The 2,005-nt window shown below is 51.0% G+C and overlaps 1 protein-coding gene across 1 annotated transcript in view; it reads right to left on the reverse strand.

Moving 5' to 3' along the window:
- LOC102469671 (cytochrome P450 4F6-like) overlaps positions 1-2,005 on the reverse strand; it is a 24,081-nt gene that overhangs the window by 17,748 nt on the left and 4,328 nt on the right. The window contains exon 5 of the mRNA XM_006162284.2: positions 1,818-1,945. Coding sequence (XP_006162346.1) covers positions 1,818-1,945 — 128 coding nt within the window. The remainder of the gene's footprint in view (positions 1-1,817; positions 1,946-2,005) is intronic.

A 2,005-nucleotide genomic window follows, 5' to 3' on the forward strand; every position in this document is an offset into this window, starting at 1 on the left:
TTTCACTATAGGGTGTGTGCGCTCGCCAGACAGAGAGAGACATAGAGACAGAAAGCGAGAAATCACCCCCCAGGGGAGATGGCCATGCCGCAATCCCTTCTCCTCCATTCTCCTCTCGGGATCTTGGGCACGCACGCACACACGCCCGGCGTGAGTTTTAAGCCACCGGGTCCGGGACACGAACCGCGGTCGACTACGTGGGAGTCCAGCGACATAACCATTACACTAACTGCTGATTCCCAAAATAATGTTTTAAAGAGAGATTTTCACTACAGGGCATGGGCGTTTGCTGGAGAGACAGAGAAAGAGAGAGAGACAGAGAGTGAGAAATCACCCCCCCCCAGGGGGGATGGCCAGGCCACATTCTTCTCTCAGGATTTTGGGCATGCATGCACATGTGCCTGACATGAGTTTTAAGATGTTAGGTCCAGGACTCGAACCATGGTCAACTACGTGGGAGTTCAGAGATGTAACCATTATATTATCTGCTGGTCTCTAAATAACTCTTTCAACAACAACAACCAAAAAACCCTCACTGCTCTCCCCTAAGCCCCGCCTGTCAAATCTTGGGTGACAATTAAGATGACCTGCTTTTGCTGGGACCATGCAGTTAACACAAGCTGAGTATGAAAGAACTGCCCCTTATGCCTAAGAGCAAGGACTCGGCTAAGGAGAACTGTTTGCAAAGTCAACAGCTTTACGAGTTCTGATCCTCCATTGTGTCGCTGTACTGACCTGCACTCAATTTCTCTGCCATGGGCCTTATTGCCATACCCCGGTACCCCATAAAGGCACCCCCTGCCTTATTATAACGTTTACAATAATCTTAAAGGAATGTGGATCCACTAAGGCGACGGCTGCGAACGGGCATTACTCCCATTAGACTCACCCCACCCTCCTGGAAAATGTCAATAAAGAATGCTCCATTCACTTCTCCTACCGGGGATTACAGAGATAAGCAGTAGGAAGATTTAGGTTAAAGCTACTAATCGGCAAAATGATCTCAGTAGCCAGGAGGAGCTCAGGGACTCATCCATGAGGTGCTGTTACCCCAAAGACCATGAGCCACCTTAATCTCAGGACAAGGGAAGACTGCCGTTCCCCAAGCCACAGCCATTGTAGAGAGCAGCACGTAGAGGGTCCCAAGTACACAGTAACCTTTAGGTCAGTCATTAAGCTGTTCACTAGACCACATTCCTTTCCCATGTAGACTTTAGACTCACCCTCTTAGCTGTGGATTACCCCAGAGATAACATAGGTATTCCATTTTAGTATGTACTAACCTTGTCTTTACTAAACCAGAGAGGATTTATTCCTGGGCCCTTGTAACCAGCAATCTGCTGCCACCCTAACCTGAAGCTAAAGTTCTCAAAGCTGACCTGGGGCTCAAGTTCTCAAGCCAATCTGGGACTGAAGTGATCAAACTGGTCTGGGACTAAGGATATTAAGATTCCTGGGAGCCCTCTCATCCAAAGACCCTCTCCCCGGTAATCAAGATCTAAGAAGAGGGAACCAGCAGTGAGCGTAATGGCTATGTCGCTGGCCTCCCATGTGGGAGTCCAGCACTTTAACCACCACGCCACCTACTGAACTAGTTGAAGCCCCCAACCCTGTACCAGGAACAACACTCACACCATCTCAACCACCGTGTAAGCAGGGATCATTATCCCCATTTCCCAGATGCATTCACCAAGGTTTGGGGAGGAAAGCAATGGCCCCAAAACCACCCAGCAGAGCCAGGACCCTAGACCAGCTATGTCTCAGGCCACTCCTTTTGGCCAAGGTCCCAGCCAAGACCCTGGGTCCCAGGGACTCACGTGCATGATGTTGGCGCTCTTGTTGAAAACCTCCACGTAGGGTTTCAGGATATCGAAGTGGAAGGCGGGCGTCAGCAGGCGACGGTGGTGGCTCCACTTGTCACCAGCACTCAGCAGGAGCCCGTCCCCTGGTAGGGCAGCCACAGGCAGTGGGCCTAGGCAACCCTTTCCCCAGGCCCCGGGGGTGT

This window comes from Tupaia chinensis, unplaced genomic scaffold (assembly GCF_000334495.1).
Source record: "Tupaia chinensis unplaced genomic scaffold, TupChi_1.0 Scaffold139785_1, whole genome shotgun sequence".
NCBI classification, from domain to species: Eukaryota; Metazoa; Chordata; class Mammalia; order Scandentia; family Tupaiidae; genus Tupaia; species Tupaia belangeri.